The sequence below is a fragment of the Elephas maximus genome, chromosome 12 (assembly GCF_024166365.1).
Source record: "Elephas maximus indicus isolate mEleMax1 chromosome 12, mEleMax1 primary haplotype, whole genome shotgun sequence".
Classification (NCBI taxonomy): domain Eukaryota; kingdom Metazoa; phylum Chordata; class Mammalia; order Proboscidea; family Elephantidae; genus Elephas; species Elephas maximus.
The window spans coordinates 66,889,602-66,908,490 of NC_064830.1; the positions used below are offsets into that span (position 1 = coordinate 66,889,602).

At 46.5% G+C, this 18,889-nt stretch overlaps 1 protein-coding gene across 2 annotated transcripts in view; it reads left to right on the forward strand.

Moving 5' to 3' along the window:
* Positions 1-18,889, forward strand: part of ABAT (4-aminobutyrate aminotransferase) — a 96,942-nt gene that overhangs the window by 73,691 nt on the left and 4,362 nt on the right. Inside the window, exons 5-13 of one of the 2 annotated variants that reach the window (XM_049903205.1) lie at positions 722-839; positions 4,259-4,308; positions 10,057-10,137; positions 10,787-10,879; positions 11,401-11,463; positions 14,027-14,090; positions 14,513-14,661; positions 17,276-17,413; positions 18,271-18,438. In XM_049903205.1, the coding sequence (XP_049759162.1) occupies positions 722-839; positions 4,259-4,308; positions 10,057-10,137; positions 10,787-10,879; positions 11,401-11,463; positions 14,027-14,090; positions 14,513-14,661; positions 17,276-17,413; positions 18,271-18,438 (924 nt within the window). Of the gene's footprint in view, positions 1-721; positions 840-4,258; positions 4,309-10,056; positions 10,138-10,786; positions 10,880-11,400; positions 11,464-14,026; positions 14,091-14,512; positions 14,662-17,275; positions 17,414-18,270; positions 18,836-18,889 lie in introns of those variants that run through there. The other variant, XM_049903204.1, reaches the window with a different exon arrangement.

Consider the following 18,889-nt stretch of genomic DNA (forward strand, 5'->3'; position numbering starts at 1 on the left):
TTACTTTTTATGTTTTTGTAGTCTATTTTGTCTGATAATAGCATAGGCATTCCAGCTTTCTTGTGATTGCTATTCGCGTGGTGTATCTTTTTCCATTCATTTACTTTCAACCCATTTGTATTTTTCAATCTAAAGTGTGTCTCCTATAGTCAGCATATAATTGGATCTTGTTTTTTATCAGTCTGATGAGCCCTCCCTTTTGATTGAATTGTTTAATACATGCACATCTGATGTTATTGATGTGAGTGTATTTACATCTGCCATTTTACTTTTTGTTCATTACATGTCTTTCGTTTTGTTGCTGTTCTCTGTTCCTCCTTTACTGCTTTCTTTTGCATTAAGTGAATATTTTCTAGTGTATCATTTTAATTCTTTTAATGATGATTTCGCTATGTTTTCTTAGTTATTTTCTCAGCAGTTGCCCTGGGGCTTACAATATACACCTTAACTTACCAGAATCTACCTCAGATTTATATCTAAGCTTTTTTTATTGTGATACATAATACAAACACAGAAAAATCATAAAATATAAATTCACAGCTTAATAAACTATTATAAAACAAATCACTGTGTAAATTATCCACTAGGCAAGAAAGACACCTTCCACGTGTCTGCAGTATGGGTGAGACATAGTTTATTTCACCAAATTTAAGCTTAATCCTGAAAGACTAAGAATCTAGGGGATTGCGGCAAACCCAAGTCAGTCTCTTACTTCCCCAAGAATGCAGAGGCTGTGCATTTTTTCTGCAACTATGAAGAGAGCCGAGGCAACTACCTGGTCGACGTGGATGGCAATCGGATGTTGGATCTTTACTCACAGATCGCCTCTGTCCCCATAGGTAAGAGCTGGAAAATCAGGCCTTGAATGCGGCCTTTCTCTCTGCCTCTTAGTCGTGGCCATCTCAGCTTTCGATGCTCCTCCCAGCAGGCACATCCTTATATTTGGGGCTACTCATCACCAGCCACTTCCCACAAGGGCAGGGAAAAGGAACAAGTAATATAGAGAGGGCCTGCTATGTGACATGCACCTTACATGTCTTATCCCATTTACTCCTTCCCAGAACCTTACAAGGTCAATGTGCACTAATACCCTCATTTTTGCAGATGAGGCAAGCAAAGCTTGGAGAGGTTAAGTTGCTTAAAGAGGAAACTGGCTAGGAGTTCAAGCCAGTCGTGTGTGCACATGACCACAGTATGCATGATGCCAGGTGTCTGAGGTCTGGTTCTCTCTAAAGCAGAGCCTGAGGCAGCGTTTCTTGTACAGGTGATTTATTACAGGCTTGACTGCTAACCAAAAGGCTGGAGGTTTCAGCACACCCAGACATGCCTTGTCTGAAAAATCAGCCATTGCAAACCCAATGGAGCACAGTTCTACTCTGACACACATGGGGTAGCACTGAGTCAGTCGGTTGGTTTTTTCTCCAGAGAACAGGGAGCAGGGGAATGCTAAGAAGGATGAAATCTCAGCTAGAGACTAGCCGCAGCCTGATCACGAGGAGGGGGAGGGGCTCTGGAGTATGAATTACACCCCAGAGTTAGTCCCAGATTGAGGCAAAGGAGCTGGCCTTTTTGTACCCCTATGTCAGTCTGTCATTGCCTGCCAGCTGCCAGAGTGGAGTATGTGTATAGTTTCCTGGGCAAAGCAGCTTCCATTAGTCAAAGGCAGCTTTCCAGAGAAGGAGGCAGCTGGAGCCATTATCAGCCAGCGCACAGAGTAGTTGGGAGATGGGTGCACTGGCCTGGGAAAGGTGACAGGGTGGGGCACCCACAGCATCTGCCTCACCTGGGTAACCTGGCAATACAGAGCAAGACAGCCATAGAAGGGCACAGAATCTACGGGACTAATTTGGAGATGCAGGTAGCTGCTATCTGCAGCTTGGGTGGGTAATATTTCCCTGCTTCGTGGTTTCCACACTGCACTCAGTGGTCTGTAGGCTAAGTGTCTGATGAAGCCTGTCCCTTCGAGGATACTACAGGTGTGTCTACTGCAGAGGAGACTGGAGTCGTCCCCTCCTCCCCACCCTGTGGTCTCCACGCCTCTCCCACTTGCCCCAGCCCATTTCCTCAAACCTGTTTATTTACCATTAAGACATGATTAGACAGGAAACTATTGACGCTTCTTTCTGAGAAGTCTGTCACTCAGGGGATGTCTCGGCCTTTCAAAGAGTTTTGGATTCAAATATTTACAAAACCCTAGGAGCCCTGGTGGCTTAACCATTCGGCTGCTAACCCAAAGGTCCGCAGTTTGAATCCACCAGCTGCTCCTTGGAAACTCTATGGGGCAGCTTTACTCTGTCCTATAGGGTCACTATAGAGTTGCTATGAGTTGGAATTGACTCTGTGGCAACAGGTTTGGTATGGTTTTGGTAGCTTCCCTTTAAGGAGACCTGGTGGCACAACAGTTATGCACTCAGCTACTATCCCAAAGGTTAATGGTTCAAATTCTTCAGTTGCTATGTGGGAGAAAAGACCTAGCTATCCGCTCCCATAAAAATTACAGCCTAGAAAACCTTATGGGGCAGTTCTACTTTGTCACACTGGGTTGCTATGAGTCAAAAATCAACTTGACAGCACCTAACAACAGCATCTCCCCTCTGTGTTAGGGTGGAAGGGATGGACTCCCTTAGTTTCAATCCCTAGCCATTGTGTATGGGGTGGGAGGCAGCATGCAGACAGCAGTTGTTAAAGGACTGTTGTTGCTGAGTTAATTCCTATTCATGGTGACCTCACGTGTGCAGAGGAGAACTGCTTCATACGATTTTCCAGGCTGTGACCTTTTGGAAGCAAATTGCCAAGCCTGTCTTCCAAGGCACCTCTGGGTGGATTCAAACCGCCAACCTTTTGGCTAGTAGTCAAGCGCTTAACTGTTCACACCACCCCAGGGACCTGTTAAAAGACTCCCATATCTGTAGTCTTTGAGGTGATTTTTTTAACCTAATAATTATTGAGAATTTACTATGTGCCCTGAGTATTAAGTGTCTTATGTGTTATCTCATTAAATCTCTGTGACACTCCAAGAGTGTAGGGTCTTTTAACACCATCTCCAATTTACTGACAGGGATCGGGGTTTCAAGAGGTTGCAGGTTTGCTCAGCATGTACAGAGTCCAAGGCTAAACAGGATTTGAACCAGCTGCTCTCTACTTCCTAAGCATATTTCCATGACTCCAGCCTCCCAGGCCAATGGCCCTGTCCTGCCCTGCCCTGCCCTGCCCTGCCCTGCCCTGCCCTGCCCTGCCCTGCCCTGCGGGGGTTGAACAGTGTAGAAAGCCCAGCTGTGGGATTTCTTGATCAGAGGGACCAGTTTTGCTTTCTTCTCCCCATGAGAAGCCATAAGACAAGCTGCCTCTGTGGCCGAATGAGATTCCCCTGGAACGGGCTTATCTGCTGAGGCAGAAAAGTCTTAATAAACATTCAGACAGCCTGATCCAGAGCCGGAGCTGAAAGACCTTTGGCGAAAAAACAGTTGGAAAAACCCACGGTCTTCCTTCCTTGAGTAATGAGTGCTTTCCAGCCCTGGCCCCAGCATCCCTTGTAGTGGGGTGAGGGAAGGACACTAGTGATCCTCTCCCTCAATGCACATTGGTCTCCCTATGTCAGCTCTCCAAGGAGCCCTGGTGGTGCAAAGGTTAATCGCTTGGCTGCTAACCAAAAGGTCAGTGGTTCGAACCCACCCAGCCACTCCTCAGGAGAAAGGACCTGCTGATCTGTTCCCATAAAGATTACAGCCTTGGAAACCCTATGGGGCAGTTCTACTCTGTTATATAGGGTTGGAATCGACCTGATAGCACCTAACAACAAAAGCATATCAGCTCTCCAGCCCATCTTCCCCATAGCAGGCAGAGTGAAGCCATGAGATTTTTCATCTGTTTCACTCTTTTGAGAAAAAAGTCTCCACTGGGTGATGCTGGGTCTTTAACACAGCCTAAACTTGCTGAGCCCCTGGATGGTGCAAATGGTTAACGCTCTCACTGCTAACCAAAACGTTGGCGGTTCAAGTCTTTGCAGGGGTGCCTTGGAAGAAAGGCCTGTCAATCTGCTTCCAAAAAAGCACCAATGAAAATCCTTTGGAGCACAGTTCTACGCTGACAACATGAGGTCTCCATGAATAGGATTTGGCTCCATCGCAATGGACTTGTTTAGTTTGGTGTGTGAAGAGAGTTGCAAAGTTGGGAAGGAAGGGGGTGGGCAGAAGATGGGGGAGGAGCACTGAGGACCCTGATACAATACTAGTCTCTAATGTAGCCTCCTTCTCCCCAGGTTACAGCCACCCTGCTCTCATGAAACTCCTCCAGCAGCCTCAAAATGTGGTAAGTCCCTGGCTTACACAGGTAAAGACCAACTGTGTACGCGGCAATTCAGAGGACCACCGGGGCAGCCTTTGGGAATGGTCCTTCCTTCCTTCACTTATTCATTTATAAATATTTATCAAGCATGTAGTACACACCAGCAACAGCCAATCGAGTACTTCTTGCTAATGGGATCTGTCTGACTCCCCATTCTGCCTCTGCTTGAAAGGGCTTGTGTGGTCACACTGGGCACATCTGGAAAATCCAGAATAATTCTGTCTTAACTGGTTAGGAACCTTAATCACATCTGCGAAGTTCCTTTTGCTATGTGACATAACATGTTTACAGTCCCAGGGATGGAATGAGGGCATACCTCCCACGCACGGATCTACCGTATTGTACTGTATAGATCTCTGTGCTTTATGCGTGAAGAGAGTAAGATTCTTTTCCACCCGTATTGAGAATGCATGAATTGTAACCAGTTCCCAGCATAAGAAACAGAAGACCCCTTTCAGGAAGACCTTACCCAGTGACTCTTCTCCCGACCAAGTCCACCCCCCTAACCTCCAACGGCTTGGTTCAGTTTCTCCTGTTCCTGAATCCCCCATCAATGACATCATCTATTGTACTCTTTATGTCTGACTTACTTTACTGACTGACTGACTTCTGTGATGCATCCACGTTGTTGTGTATAGCTGTAGATCATCTGTTCTGATTGCCGTATAGCATTCCATTGTGTGAACATACTGCCATTTATTTATCCATTCTACTGTAATGGGGCATTTGGGTGGCTTCCAGTTTGGGGCTCTTACAAATAGTGCTGCTAAGAACATTCGAGCGCGTGTCTTTTGGCGAACACATTTACACATTTCTGTTGGGTACAAAACTAGGAGCAGAATTGCTGGCCGTAGTCTGTGCACATTGGTTGTACCACTTTCCACTCCCACTCCCATTAGCAGTGTGTGCGCATTCTGGTGGCTCCACATCCTCACCACACGCATTGGAGGGTTTTAATTTTAAGCAGAGTGCGACACATTTGTCCAGACATGACCAGGACCTTGATTCCGGAAAAGAAGTCTAAGAAAGGCAAGAGGGGAAATGCCCAATGCTAATTAGAAACTGACTCCCCAGCCTTAATACTCTCTTCCCTTTTAACCAACACAGTTGGAAAAAATGAGAACGGGCCACATTCCGCTTTGTAAATGGGTGTGCCCTTCCTGGAGGGCTTTGGGGCCTTTTTTTTTTTTTGCCTCTGATGAGTTGTCGGGTTCCAGGGCTGCTGTAAGAGAATGCAGGCATCCTTCTGAAGATGTCTAGTGAGGCTCGCTTGCAGTCGGAGCCACGAGTTTGTTTACATTCAAAGTGTGCTTTGTTTCTAAACGTTGCATGGATCCCAGATGCCTGAGCAGTTGGTGCTGAAAAAAATGTGTCAACAAACATGTCATACACATTTGCAGTGTCAACTGGCTCCGGAGGCGGAATCTTCCCAAACAACTCATGACTTAGAGGCTCAGGGATTCTGATTTTGGCAATGGCAGCACCCAGCCCCCACTCACCCCTGCCAGGAAGCTGGGAGCCACACTTCATCCTCCCTGACCCCTGACCTCTCACCTCTCACCCAGCTAGACACCAGCCCTAGCTCTACATCTCCCACTCAGATTTTTCCTAGCACCCCGTCCATCAATCGTCCTGCCCCCATTCTCACCTCCTCCAAACCACGCCCCAAACTGCCAGCCGTAACAGGGCTGCACCAAGCCCGGAACCCTTCCCCAGCCCTACAGCTTTCAGTACGCATCCCAAACTCCTCCACTTCAAAGGAAAGCCCTCTGCCATCTGAATCCTGCTATCTTCCCCAGGCTTATTTCTTGACATCTATTCATTCACTGATTATTGAGTGAATACCTCCTATGTGCTGGGCGCTGTTCTTGGTGCTGGGATTTGATAGTAAGCAGAAGACCAGGCTCCTGGCCTCGTGGCAGTGATGGTCTGTGCTTCCACCTGGCCGACATGCTTCCAGGAGTTCCAAGGTGGTGCTGAAGTTGTTCTACAGAGGACTGGATTTGGGTTTGGTGAAAAGGACCACTTAGGACACATAATGTTAGAGAAATGGCAGCTGACGGCCAGAAGATCAGAGCTCTGTTTCAGCAGGGGATACCTGGGGCATCAGGCTGAGGGTCTGCTGGCCGACTTCTTGGGTCTTCCAGTTTCTTGGCAGGAAATTCACTCAGGTGGTAGGGATTGTGTTTTTCCTGCCAGGTCATTGAAGTCCCAAGAAGGGACTTATTTCACCCTTTGGTACTCCAACCACATCACCCTAAAAGTCCAACACAATTACTTTATATGGTTGCAAAAAATGTAGCCATGTTCCCTGGCTCTAACATTTGGGTTTTAATTATAATTTCTTATGTCTCTGAAGCCATCTCATTACATTACCCAAAGTTATAAAGTAGTTATTGGGCATAGCACGTGCATGGTGACATTGTAATAAATGACGAGTGCAGTCTGACATCCCTGACACCTAGGATGGATGTAGTGTTGCAGGCCTGGCCAGGCTAGGCCACATGCCATCCTGCACCCTCCAGGCCCTTCCTCCTTCAATGCTCGGCTTCTGTGTCCTCTGTGTGCCACTTCATATCCTCACAGGCTCCCTACAAGCTCCTCGTGAGGGATCCCACTTTGCAGATGAGGACACTGGTGCTCAGACAGGTTAAGTGACCCCCCCAAGGTTACACAATTACTTAGGCCAAAGCCCATCCTCCTCACGCGGCATTTCTGTGCTACTGACTGGGATGGCAAGGATTCTAGAAAACTGTCCTCATTTGGCTCTGCTACCCAACATCCCAGATATCTTCTGTTCTTAATGCTATGTTTTGTTGAGCACGAGAACCACCCCACATCACTCCTGGGCCCCAACAGGCAGTGAAGCTGCCAGCCAGCCTGCATCCCCCTCTCTGCGAACCACTTCTCCATGGTGGTGGCCATTTGTTTTGACCTTGTTCTGCTGCAGCTGATTTCTTAGGAGCCCCACTGACAGTTCAGAGCCAGAGAGAAATGCCCCCTTCAATGCCCCTACAGGCCACCCAAGGTCTCTGGGTTGTGCCAAGCATTAACATTTTCCAAAGGAGACTACCTGCGTGTCTGAGAGAGGATGGAATCTGAAGTCAGCAAGCCGGGGTTGGAATCATGGTTCTGCCCCTTCCTATCTGTGTTACTTGAGTGAGCTGCTTAACCTCTCTGACCTTCACAACACTACAGCAAGGAGGGTTAAATTTCCCTCTGTCTGTTCCAGAGGTCCCTGGGTGGCACAGATGGTTGGCACTCGGCTACTAACCTAACGGTTGGTGGTTTGAACCCACCCAGCGGTGCCACAGAAGAAAGGCCTGGCAAACTGCTTCCATCAAGACTGCAGCCAAGAAAACCTTGTGGAACTGGACTAAACCAAAAGCAAAGAAGTTTCCTGAATAAACCAAATGCTTCAAATGCCAGTGTAGCAGGGGTGGGGGTTTGGGGACCATGGTTTCAGGGGACTTCTAAGTGAATTGGCATAATAAAATCTATCAAGAAAACATTCCGCATCCCACTTTGGAGACTGGCGTCTGGGGTCTTAAACGCTAGCAAGTGGCCATCTAAAATGCATCAATTGGCCTCAACCCACCTGGACCGAAGGAGAATGAAGAACACCAAAGACACAAGGTCATTATGAGCCCAAGAGACAGAAAGGGCCACATAAATCATAGGTTACATTAGCCTAAGAACTAGATGGTGCCCAGCTACAACCGATGACTGCCCTGACAGGAAACACAACAGAAAACCCTTGAGGGAGCAGGAGAGCAGTGGGATGCAGACCCCAAATTCTCGTAAAAAGACCAGACTAGAAGGATCCTGGAGGTCATGGTCCTCAGACCTTCTGTTAGCCCAAGACAGGAACCATTCCCAAAGCCAACTCTTCAGACAGGAACTGGACTGGACTATGGGATAGAAAATGATACTGGTGAAGAGTAAGCTTCTTGGATCATGTAGACACATGAGACTATGTGGGCATCTCCTGTCTGGAAGGGAGATGAGTGGGCAGAGGGGGTCAGAAGCTGGTGGAATAGACACAAAAATAGAGAGTGGAGGGAAGGAGTGTACTGTCTCATTGGGGGAGAGCAACTAGGAGTACATAGCAAAAGTATATAAATTTTTGTGTGAGAGACTGACTTGATTTGTAAACTTTGACTTAAAGGACAATAAAAATTAAAAAAAAAGAAAACCCTGTGGAGCACAGTTCTACTCTGTAACTCATGATGTTGCTGTGAATCGGAATCGACATGATGGCAATGGATTTGGGTTTTGTTTTTCTTTGTTTTCTGCTTCGTTTTGTTTTGTTAGAAAAAATAATGGAGGTGTGAAGCTGCCGCAATTTCTAGCAGCCTGAATCAAGTTCCAAAGAATGAGCTCTGGGGACTCCCTGTCCTTGGGTTTCCTCCTATGCCGTGAAGACAGGGATTATTACACTGATTATGTCAGAGAAGTCCTCAAGAACCCAGGCTCAGTACAACTCTCCCCTTTTTCCCCCCAATAAACCTTTTTTATTTTAGAATCATTTTAAGTTTACCAAAAAGCTGTAAAGATAGTTCCCACATACCTTTTACTCTCTTCCCCATAATGTTAACAGCTCACGTCACCACAGTACATTTCTCAAGCTAAGAAATTAACATTGGTACGTGACTATTCACAAAACTCCAGACTTTGTTCAGATTTCAGTAGTTTTCTGCTAATGTCCCTTTTTTTTTTTTTCTAGGACCCAATCCAGGTGCCATACTACATTTAGTGCAGTTCTGTTTCATAGCCCAAAGCCACTGACATGTGACCTCAGCATTTATCCATTGTTCAGACCCCTCCCAAGCTCTTCCCAATCTCTTGCCCAGGGTAGCTGGCTGGACCTTGAAGGACTGGCCTTATTCCATTTGTCTTTCTTGCCATTATAAACATTCACGTACATATCTTTGTGTAGACATACGCTTTCATTTCTCTTGCGTAAATACCTAGGAATGGAATTGCTGAGACATAGGGTAAGTGTATATTTACCATGTACCATTGTAAATAATGGAGCCCTGGTGGCACAATGGTTAAGCGTTCGGCTGCTAACCAAAGGGTTGACAGTTCAAGTTCACCAGCCCGCTCCTCAGAAACTCTATGGGGTAGTTCTACTCCGTCCTGTATGAGTCAGAATGGACTCAGTGGCAATGGCTTTGGTTTTTTTGTTGTTGTTGTTATTATAAATATGCTTTTCAAACTGCCCGACTGCTTTGCAAAGTGGCTGCACCATTTTCCATTCCAACCAACTGTGAACGTGAGTTCCGGTTGCCCTATATCTTCACCAGCACTTGTTATTCTCCGTTTTTTGTTTGTATTTTTTTCAACCATTCTAATAGTTGTGTTTTTCTTTTTTTTTAATCATTGTAGATTACCAGGAAGTTGCAAAAAATTGTGCAGAGAGGTCCTGTGTATACTCCACCCAGTTTCCCCAAATGACATCTTTTATTAACTGTATAACAATATCACAACCAGGCAACTGGCACTTAGACTTTTTTTTAACCCAGCGAAATTCCAGCGGATTGCTCCAAAAGTTCAAGAAAAGCTGTCATTCCCAGCATTAGAACACCCCCAGGCCTGCGGTGCCATTCAGAGTATCACAGTGAAGAGCGGAGCCAGTGGGTGGGAAGCTGGAAGGATTTAGGGGGCTAGGCCCTGGAAGTCACTCTCTGTCTCCTGACCTTTTTGCAGAACACTTTCGTCAACAGGCCTGCTCTCGGCATCCTGCCTCCAGGGGACTTCGTGGAGAAACTCAGGGAGTCCTTGCTCTCGGTGAGACCTGCAGGGACAATCCCATCGCCGGTACAGGCTCACCTCTGCCCTCCAGCCCCGCTGTCTTCCTGGCAGGAAAAGCAGTTCTGTTCTCTTAGAGGCTGAGCAGCTGGGGAAGGAGGGAGTTGAGACCCATAACAATTAAGGGTATGGTGCTTTTACTTAAGCCTTGCTCTTTGTGCTGCTTCTTTCACAAAGAGTATTTTTCTTTTTCTTTTCGAAGAAAAGACGGGATTCCTTGTGTACGCGAAGAAGAGAACTCAGGGGAAAGTACTTGTCCTTTGCCAGGAGCTTGGCGTGTGTTATGTAATCCTCCCCACATCTTGGTTTAGTTGTTACAGTGATTAAAGTCATTCAGAGCCTTGGCTTCCCACCTAGAAAACCTAGGTGTCTGAGGGGGCGGCAGTTGTGTCTGTGATGCCCTGGGCCTTCTTTGCCCTCCTTTCTGCTCTGCCTTCCAGCCTCAGAGCTTCCCTGAGCTTGGCTCCTCCACTCCTGGGAGAGTCTGAGTCCCCCTCCCAGTGCAATCTCTTCTAGCACGGCACTCATTCCTTCCCACCCTCCCCTGCCTCCAGGCCCAGGGGGCAGCCCCTGCAGAGACAGCTCCAGGTAAGGGTCTGTGCTCACAGCTCTGGTTCGCTCCGCCCAGGTGGCTCCCAAAGGGATGTCCCAGATCATCACCATGGCCTGCGGCTCCTGCTCCAATGAGAACGCCTTCAAGACCATCTTCATGTGGTACCGGGTGAGGCTTCGGGATGTGCGCACGCACACGGCTTCCTCTAGCCCCCAGCCACACACGCTCACCCCTTGTCCAACCACTTATCCCGACTGGGTGCAGTGTTGGACTTTGGTGACCCTGGTCAAAATCCAGGGAGGTCCACTACCTGGGTGACAGTTGCCCAAACACTCCAGTGGGGTCTGGTGCAAAGGGACCAACCCGATGTAAATATACCATTTCACCTGGCATGGCACACACCACCTCAACAGAGCTTAGTTGTTGCTAACAGAACATCAGTGCATCTTACGTATCCGTCTCCTGATTGCAGTGCAAACACAATTCACCATCCTGTGCTTCAGTGCGTAAGTCTACTGATCCACAAGTATGATGAGCTCTTGAGGTGACAGACTTACAAAAGCAAACATTTTGTCTGTATGACAACTCTTGAGAAAGCACTTCCAGGACTCAATGTCAATTTAAGGAAAGTTGAGGCCCCTTCTCCCCCAAAAGCATCTCTGAGATTGTGTTCTGCTCTGTTTTGTCAGAACAAGGAAAGGGGTCATACAGAGTTCTCCAAAGAGGAGCTGGAGACCTGCATGATCAACCAGGTAGGTGCAGCTGGGCCCTGGCACCCTTGCCACTTGGGGGAGCAGCCACAGCCCCCTTCAGGGGATGCCTGTTGACTGACCCTGTCCTTCTCAAATATGAGAGGTCCTCAACCAAGCTTCCTCAGTCCCCAGTCTATTCCTTTGGTGGTGAGGCTGGTGCCATCTTCCTGACAAGCGTTCACCAGTTTCCCAGGACAACTGCCTAGATGTGACAGGTCTAAAGAGGTCATGTAGCCCAGGTGCCGCAGTGGTTAAGAGCTATGGCTGCTAATGAAAAGGTCAGCAGTTCGAATCCACCAGCCATACCTCGGAAACCTTATCAAGCAGTTATACTCTGCCCTATAGGATTGCTATGAGTTGGAATCGACTCAACAGCAACAGATTTTTAAAAAGGTCATGGAGTTCCTGGGTGGTGCAAATGGGTAAGTGGCTGACTACTAACTAAAAGGCTGGCAGTTCAAGTCCACTCAGAAGAAAGGCCTGGCAATCTCATTCCAAAAAAAACAGCCATCTAAAACCCTATGGAATATAGTTCTACTCTGACACACGTGGGGGTCACCTTGAGTAGGAATCAACTGGACAGCAATTGGTTGGTTAAGGAGGTCCTTAAACTAGAAATAATCCAGGATGCTAACACAATTGTATGTACAAGGGTGTCGATCTCACTGGTTTGTGTAGTAAGAATGAGAAAAGATTGGAGACCACCCTTATATCCAGGAATAAGGAAAGATTAATTAAACGTGGGGACTCCAAATGGAACCTCAACAGTCCATGGAGGTGCCCAGGAGGCCACTGTTGGGGGACTCTGAGGGGGAGCCACAGGGAAAACCTGGTAAGTAGGATTTTAGGTTCCCCACCTGGCTTCAACAAGAGCAGCCTGTCCTTCCCCATTTTATGAATGGGGTCCCATTAAGGTTTAGACTGAAGTGCCTGCTGCTTAAAAAATCAAAAGCCACTGAACTTAATTACTTGCTACTATGTCTACAGTGTTCTGCAGCAACAATGGTTGCACAGGGTTTCTCTTGGCCTGGAAACACATCTGCTACAATTCTGTGAAAGCAGTGTGTTCCCCACCGTGCAAATAAATACTAGGAAACTCCTGGAAGGAAGAGGCTAACATGGTTACGATGGGTTGCCTCTGGGAGGAAGGACTGAGTTTTTTTTTCTTTATGCTTTCTTAATATTTTTTATGTTTCTTCCTAATCCTGCCCCTTGTCAGCAGATGTGTGCTTACCTTTCTTTATTCATATAGCGTGTTGCCGTCGAGTCAGTTCTGACTCATAGCAATCCCATAGGACAGAGTAGAACTGCCCCATAGGGTTTGAAGGCTGTAATCTTTAACACCCGGTGGGTTCAAACCACTGACCTTTCAGTTAGCAGCTGAGCGCTTAGCCACTATACCACCAGGGCTCCTTCTATTCATACAAACCTATGTAAATTTAAGCTTTTTCTTTTTTTCTGCCATCTTTTTCATAAAGGATCGTGTCCTACCTCTTTCTCTACCTTTGCTCTTCTCGCTTGATATCCATGGGTGTGCAATTACATCAGTGTTTTTAGGTGTGATTTCTCATTTTTAGTGGCTGCATCCAAATGTGCGTGAATACGTATAAATGACATTTAGAATCAGGAAACAAAGGGAAAAAAATGCCAAGAGGGTGTTCTGGAATTTGAGCTAGGAGGTCTTGGAGTTTTTCAACCCCCCTCCCCAGAGACTCTGCCCCCACTTTTGCCTCTGGATTCCCTAGCTGGGGTGGAGCATCAAAAGACAACACCAGCAGTGGTAGCTGCGGCATTTGCTTGGGGCTAAGAATAGGAGTTCCCGCATTCTTCCTGAACCCAAGAGGCAGCTGCCATGGAGATAGGGCAATCTGGGGTCCTGCCCTCCTCTCACTCACCCCAATTCCATGACAGGCCCAGCAGACCTCTTCCAAAGGCCTGGGGCATTTCCTGTGAGGGGCCCTGCTCAGTTCTGCTTTCAGACAGCCTGGGGGGGCCACCTCAGTGCTGAGGAAGGCAGAGCAGTCTGGAGCTGGGAGGGCAGGATGGAGTTTGAAGATCCTGAAGAACGGGGGTTAGAAATTCAAAGCCTCCAGAGGCCAGGCAGGTGTCAGCAAGTAGGAAGGCAGGCAGTGGGCCCTGGGGCATCAAGTTTGCTCAGTCCTTGGGCAGGACCACCTATAGTAGTTACTGGAGAAAAATGAGCCCATCGTTGCAGAACTTGTGAGAATCCAGAAGTTCAGATATTAATGCAAAAATCTCTTGATTTTTAAATTCAAGTTTGTTTTTTTTTTTTTTAATGTGTGGGCTAGGTGTTGATCTCAGGGATCCAATTTTTAATCTCTGCCTGAGAAGGAGCTCCCAGGTCTTCTGGCTGACCTTGGCATTCCTCTAGAAGGTTCTCTGACAGACCATGATGTTCCTCTAGAATGTTCTGTGGCAAACCTTGAGGTTCCTCTAGAATGTTCTGTGGCAGACATTGGCATTCCTGTACATTTGCATGGGCAACAGTATAGTTCCTGAGTCCTTACATCTGTGATTGACGACCTTTATCTCTTGGTTCTAGGCCCCCGGGTGTCCCGACTACAGCATCCTCTCCTTCATGGGCGCATTCCATGGGAGGACCTTGGGTAAGGCAGGCCCAGAATGATCCTAGGGTGGTTCTTGCACTGGCCATTTACACAACAACAACTCTGTGCCTAGCGGGAATTATCATCTCCACTTCCCAGATGTAGAAACTGAGGCTCAGCAAGGGAGGGAACTTCCCAAGACCATTCGGTGGTAGAGCCAGGATTTGATTTGAACCCTTGTCTCTGTCTTCAAAGGCTGTGCTTAATCTGTGATAAGTCAGGAAGTGGCACACACACACACAAAATTAAGGGCTTGCAGGTTTCACTTCAGCTTCAGGATGTTTTAACACCAGGATGGGGGTCCTATGGGCAACAGGCCTCCCGGCATTTAAAGACTGTGGCTGAAGTGCCTGTCTCATTCTCCAAGACTGCTCACCCCACTCCCCAAGCCGAGCATCCACTTTTCTGTTTTGTGGTCTCAGGTTGCTTAGCGACCACGCACTCCAAAGCTATTCACAAGATTGACATCCCTTCCTTCGACTGGCCCATTGCACCATTCCCATGGCTAAAATACCCTCTGGAAGACTTCGTGAAAGAGAACCAACAGGAAGAGGCCCGCTGCCTGGAAGAGGTAAGGCAGAGTCTCCCCAATCCTCCCCACACCCTCACCCCTGTCTCATTAACCTCGCCACCCCAAGACTTAGCCCGGGAGAAGAGGAGCAGACAAGGAGTTTATCTGGGGAGTAGTGTCATGCCTCCAAGGGAAGTAGGGACAGAAAGCCTTATGTCCAGAATGTTCCCTACTGGGAAGTGGTCCTGTAGGGAGACACATTGTTGCTGCCACCCGGCATCCATCACCCCACTTCTGGTACCAGTTTCTGTATCATTTAAGTTTCTTTGGGAGCAAGTTACAAGGGCTCCAACATAAGAGAGTTTACTGAAAGAAAGAACATGGGGTAGCAAGAAAAAATAATTCCATGAGATCCCCTAATGCATTGTTTTTCAGTCTTCTCCTGAGTCCTAGGGTTCTTTGAGTTGGCTTGGGGGCTACAGTGGGGGCAGAGGAGAGACTGCATTGCAACCAGAACAGCCTCCCTCTAACCCTTTCCATGTAAGAAACTGGAAGGATTCTGTTGCTGGGAGAAGAAAATGGCTACCACTCTTCAGGTTTGGATTTGAGCTGAAATAAGGCTGCTGGTTTGCCTCTTAGGCATGTCATTTTTTCCAATCAATATTTATTGAGTACCTACTAGGTGTCAAGCAAGGATTTAGATGCTGGGTGTTCAGTAGTAAATAGAAGTCTAAGTACAGCATTGTCCAATAGAAATATAATGAGAACCACATGTAGAATTATAGCTTTTCTAGTAATCACATTTTTTAAGAGCAAAAAGAAACGGGTGAAATTAATTATAATATTTTATAGGACTCAGCCTATCCAAAATACTGTTATTTTAACATGTAATGAATATTTTAAAATTATTAATATTTCACCTTGTTTTTTTTAATGTTAATCTTTGAAGTCCTGAGTATATTCTATACTTTCAGTACATCTCAGTTTGGAGCAGCCACCTTCCAAGTGCCTAATAGTCTCATGTAGCTAGTGGCTGCCCTATTGGATAGTGCAGGACAAGGAGGAAAGACAGGAATGGAGCAAACAAACAGAAAAATAGCCACGTAATGAAAAGTTGCAAATGATGATCTGAAAGCAAAGAAGATATCTGAGACAGAACCTGGATGATTGGCAGAGACCCGGCCAAAACGATACAATCCAAACAGAAGGTTTTTCTTTAGTTTTCAAATTATGTATAACAATTAAACCATTAAGGATCCCTGGTGGTGCAACGGTTAAGCACTCAGCTGATAACTGAAAGATTGGTTGTTCTGAACCGGCCCAGTGGCTCCAAGGGAAAAAGACGTGGCAATCTGCAGCTGTAAAGATTACAGCCTAGAAAACCATATGGGGCAGTTCTGCTCTGCCACATAGGGTTGCTAGAAGTTGGAATAGACTTGACAGCACACAACAGCATTAAACCATTAATTAATAAATAAATAAAAGTGTCACAATTTCTAATCTTTATAAGATGACACCCACTAAAGAACAAGAGAGTTCAAGAAATGTAATCATTGAGGGACAGTCAAGTGTCTTTCTTACCACCCTAAAACTGTTAAAAGTTAAATTTTTTAAAATCAAGTTTAAATTTATTCAAGAATAATTTGCATAATTATAAAATACACTCATTTTAAATGTATAGTTCCATAAATTTTGACAAATGTATACACATGTATAGCCATCACCCCAGTCAATGGTACATTATCATCCCAGAAAGTTTCCTTACGCCCCTTTGGAGTCAGTCTGCCCCCTAACCCCAGTCATTTATCCACCATTTAGTTTTCTATCATTCTGTAGTTTTGCAACAGTTTTTATTTATTTATTTTTGAAATTTATTTTTGGTTGTTGAGAATATAGACAGTAAACATAAACTAATTCAACAGTTTGTACATGTACAATTCAGTAATATTAATTACATTCTTCAGGTTGTACAACCACTCTCGCCCTCCTTTTCCAAATTGTTCCTCCCCCATTAACATAAACTCATTGTCCCCTACGTTTCCTGTCTACTCTTGAGTTGCTGTTGTCAGCTGGATCCCATACAGATAGTTCTTAACAGAGCACAATGCTCAGGGCAGACATTCTTTACTAGTTAAGCTGAATTGTTGGTTGGTTTTAAGAAGACTTCAGGGGATATTTTTGGTTTAAGGTTTAAGGAACAGTTTTTGAATGAATATAGATCTCAGATTCTGTACCGAGAGGGCTCTCATATCAATAATAATAACAATAGTAATATAACAAGGACAGCAATAATGATACAGTAGTGATAGTAATAACAGCAGCAGCAACCACTTGCTGTATGCTGGACCATATGCTATTTCATTCCATCCTCTCCACAACTATTGGGTAGATTCTGTCTGTATCCCCAGATTACAGATCAGGAAAGTAATGCATCGGAAGGTTAAATAACTTGCCCAGAGTTATTAGCTTATACCCCCATGTGTGCTAGCACCAACCCCAGGTCGGGCAGGTAGCCATTCACACCCGTGGCTCCTAGTGGATGCCGCACTTCTCACAGAAAATGCACACAAACAGATTTCCAATATAGTTTCAAGGGGCCCATGGACCCCTAGACGTCCACCCACAGGTGCCTGCTCACAATGCAAGCGAATGTGACTTCTCCCTTGGAATCCAGGTGGAGGATCTGATTGTGAAATATCGGAAAAAGAAGAAGACAGTGGCCGGGATCATTGTGGAGCCCATCCAGTCTGAGGGTGGGGACAACCACGCCTCCGATGACTTCTTCTGGAAGCTGAGAGACATCGCCAGGAAAGTCAGTAGACCCTGCTGGGGTTGGATGAGGCCAGGGGGGTCCCCAGGCAGGTGTACCAGAGCACAGGGCTAGCACACTTCTGCTTTAGAGTCCTGGTAAACCTCCATCTGTAGAGAGGGCATCTGTCCATCTCCTGGTCGAGAAGGTGGGTGTGGAGGTGGGAGAGTTTCCCTGAATTCTTACTGCAAATCAGCCTCCAACTCGCCATCTGAATCTGGAACTTTCCCAATCAAGATATTTCTAGCAGGCCTGAGCTTCCTCCCTTTTCTCCCAATCCATCTTTTTGCTCCACGTGCTCCATATGCAATGGGGACAAAATGAGCAAACATTATGTGAATGTCAGGTGTTTATTTTAATGTGCTTTAACGGGCCCATCAAACCTGTCATTTCACCAATACAAGTTCTATGACATGAGTTGATTTAAGCACGAGTACTAATTTTTTTACTAAGTAAATAATAGAACTGTAACAACAGAACTGGCAGACATCAGCTCTGGCCTCACTGTTGGGATGTGTTTCCTTTGCACATGAGTTTCCATGCAAGAGTAAGGCAAGACCCAGGACTGCAGCCAAGAGAATACTGCTTTGCTTTGGTTCAGCAGGATTTGATATTCTGGTTCAGTTCAGCAGTTTTAGGAAGCATTCAGATAGAGTGCTGGTTAGAACTGCCCTGCCTAAGTGTTTGGGTTCATTTTGCTTTTATAACCCCCAAACATGGGGTTGGTTTGCATTTTCAGAAAGCAATGAGTATTTGGCTGGATTCAGGGTTCTGCAGCTTGGTCGATGTGGCAGGTGTGGGCCCCCAGCCTCCGTCCGAGAGGTGTTTATGTCTGCCTCTTCTCTCTCCTGCCCACCCAGCATGGCTGTGCGTTCCTGGTGGATGAGGTCCAGACGGGAGGGGGCTGCACCGGTAAGTTCTGGGCCCACGAGCACTGGGGCTTGGATGACCCAGCTGACTTGATGACCTTCAGCAAGAAGATGATGACCGGGGGCTTCTTCCACAAGGAGGAGTTCCGGCCCAATGCTGTGAGTGCAGGACCCGCCCTCCTCTCCTCGTCCAGGGCAGAGGAGGGAGGTGGAGGAGCATCCTGTCCTAAACTGCCCCTTCCTGACAAACAAGGAACTGAGTGGACACCTAATTGTCACAGAGGTTTCCTAAGGCCCAATTCTTACCAATTTAATCAGCCAGTGGTTGAGGTCGCTCCAGCCCTCTCTGCAGGCCAGCTTCGTAGGAGCCCACTGTCCGTCTTCTCCTGGCACTTTTCTGCACATCCAGTGATAATACTGTTGATAATAATATTGCTGCAGACTAGCATTTGCTCTGTGTCAGGCCCAGATCTAAGTACTTCTCATGTATGTACATTTAATCTTCACAACATTCTTAATAGAGTAGGCATTATATTTAATTCCTCATTTTACTAACGAGGAATCAAGCACAAAGAGGTTAAGGAGTTATCCAAAGTCACAAAATCTGTAA